This window comes from Alosa alosa, chromosome 23 (assembly GCF_017589495.1).
Source record: "Alosa alosa isolate M-15738 ecotype Scorff River chromosome 23, AALO_Geno_1.1, whole genome shotgun sequence".
NCBI lineage: Eukaryota > Metazoa > Chordata > Actinopteri > Clupeiformes > Clupeidae > Alosa > Alosa alosa.
In genome coordinates this window covers 2,198,021-2,200,520 of record NC_063211.1, presented here as the reverse complement: position 1 = coordinate 2,200,520, position 2,500 = coordinate 2,198,021, and the positions used below count along the sequence as shown (strand labels likewise).

General features: G+C 49.0%; 1 protein-coding gene across 8 annotated transcripts in view; it reads left to right on the top strand.

The window, feature by feature from the left end:
- bin1b (bridging integrator 1b) overlaps positions 1 to 2,500 on the top strand; it is a 30,229-nt gene that overhangs the window by 25,195 nt on the left and 2,534 nt on the right. For 3 of the 8 annotated variants that reach the window (XM_048234237.1, XM_048234236.1, XM_048234235.1), the window contains one exon: positions 599 to 898. The exons of the other annotated variants lie outside the window; for them this stretch is intronic. In XM_048234237.1, the coding sequence (XP_048090194.1) occupies positions 599 to 898 (300 nt within the window). The remainder of the gene's footprint in view (positions 1 to 598; positions 899 to 2,500) is intronic. 8 annotated transcript variants of the gene reach the window in all.

The following is a 2,500-nucleotide window of genomic DNA, read 5'->3' as shown; positions in this document are numbered from 1 at the left end:
GCACACACCTGCACCCACACACACTCTATCCTGACTCCGTGATGACTGAGAGTCTGTTGTCTGTGGATCCTGTGTGTGTTGTTGCTCTTCATATTTGGGGTTGAAATGCACCCCTCGGCCATCTTGAGTGTTGCGTAGCATCTCAAAAGTGCTAGGCAGCCCTTGCGTGTGTGTGTGTGTGTGTGTGTGTGTGTGTGTGTGTGTGTGTGTGTGTCTGTCCCTTAGAGGGGCCTGTGTGTGTGTGTGTGTGTGTGTGTGTGTGTGTGTGGGGGTGGTATTATGTTTTACGGTGAGTTGTCCACTTTGGTGTACGTGTGTTTGTGCGTAGCAACCCCCAAAATTATGGAAACGTAGAACCTAATGGAACCCGGAAAACAGAGGACTGAGCAGTTTGTAGAACTTAATTTCTCAAAATCTGTTGTTTTGGTCCCAAACCTCCCTCCACTGCCCCCTTGCCTTCGCCTTCGCACCCCTGTCACCCCTTGGACCCTCGGCCTCCTGCCCTATTTGCCCCCACCAATCCCTCTCTGCCCCCTCTCAAAATGCCCCATTCCAAACACCTGCCAAAACCACCTGCCCACCCCTCCTCCTCCGTCAGGCGGAGCAGCCCCCCGCCCCTGAGCACCAGCACCAGCAGTGGGACCAGGAGGCCACCACCCCCCCCCAGCAGGACCACTACAACCTGCCTGCCCAGGAATACCAGCAGCCCGGCTGGGACGACCAGACCCAGCCCAGCTGGGACGACCAGGGCACCCAAGGTCACTCCGTGGAGCAGACATGGGACGACCCTGGCCAAGGTCAGGCGTATGAGGAGCAGAGCTGGGATGACCAGCAGGCCGCGGGGCAGGACTACACGCAGGCCAGCTGGGGCGACCCGGGGGACGAATACGAGGCCGAGGTAGGGCGGGAGGACAGAGAAGCAGACGGCCAATCAGAGTGGGCGGAACACGAGCAGCCGCAGTGGGAAGAGGAGGAGACTCAGAGTGTAAAGACCGATTCACACCAAAGATTCACACTCGACACTTATGAACTCAGTTCACTCAAAGTCACCAAAACATAACATAATTTGACTGTTAGCTGGTCAGCTTAGCTAGTTAACTTTGCTGGCTAACTAGCCAGCTAGCTAGTTCATGTGGCTACAATGAGTGGTGTAACAAAGGCGTTGTTATGACAACGCTGGTACTCTTCACTGGTGTGAGCCCCCCTCAGTTTTTACAGTGTGTTGCAGCAAGCTGCTGGTAAAATGAACAGTGTGTTGCAGCAAGCTGCTGGTAAAATGAACATTGCAGCTGGTCTCGTCATGGATCTTTGGTGTGAATTGGCCTGAAAAGAGACAGGAAAGGACGGAGGCGGTGTTGGTGGAGTGGCTACTGTGTTGGGGGTGGCTACGGTGTTGTGGGTGTGTCTAGTAAGTCAGTAACCAGAGGGGTATTTCACAAAACCTAGATAAGGGATTAAGCTGGGATTTTTATGTTATCCTGGATGAATTTAGCCTTGACTTGGTTTCACAAAAGAGATGGCACATAAGTTACCATGGGGATTTATTCTCTGCACCTAGCCTGGTCCGGACCAGGCTAACAATAACTAAGTTAATTCTAATGGTAATTATGTCGTCTTATTGGTTCAGCTAGCTGTCATTCACATCAGACCTCCGTGCTAATTTTAAGGAGCTTTATTCCATTTATAAACTATTTGCTAAATGTATTTGCTCGCAAAACAAAACAGATCGTCTGCCTACTACCATATGGATATTATTTTAATTGTGATCGCCTTATAATTATTAACATAGGCCTAGGTACTCATTGTTTGCTTATTTTATTGATAGGCGTTTGATGAATAGCCTGCTGTAGTTGATTGGAAGTGGAGGGGCAAGTTCTCGAGGTATTATCAACTATAATATTAAGGTATATCATACTATGTGCATCTTTGCAGTGGCAAGCTTTCTTAATGATGTTAGCGTGCGAGACAAGGAAGCACTCTGCGTGGGTGCATCACGTAAATTGCATTCAGTTGGTCTACCACGCCTACTTCTGCTGTTTTACAGAAATAGCCATGATTCCCCATTCCAAAAAGGATAACTTTACTTCATTGTTAGTCTATATCAAAAGCGGTTGTTCACTTTGTGTGAATGGCGGCTATTTTCAGCGTCTTTTTATTCCAACCGTGGGCACTTTGGAGCAGAAAACGAGCGTGCACACATCCTGAATTACTTACACCTGGCTTGACATAGTGGCTCCCTACTCATCCTGGATTGGCATTAGTGAAGCGAGTTGAGCTAGGATGACCAGACAACGCTATGTCAAACCTCGCTTTATCACTTATCTTGGATGTCTTAATTCTGCCTTTGTGAAATACCCCTCAGGTCGTTACTCTGGTTATTATCATCACAGTCGAGGTGTGTACCTGTACTCTGATCAGCTGTGTGCAGGTGTGGCTGTATTGAGGTGGCAGAGGGGTTATCTGGCTGCAGGTGTGTGTAGATATGGGTTTGATATGTTTG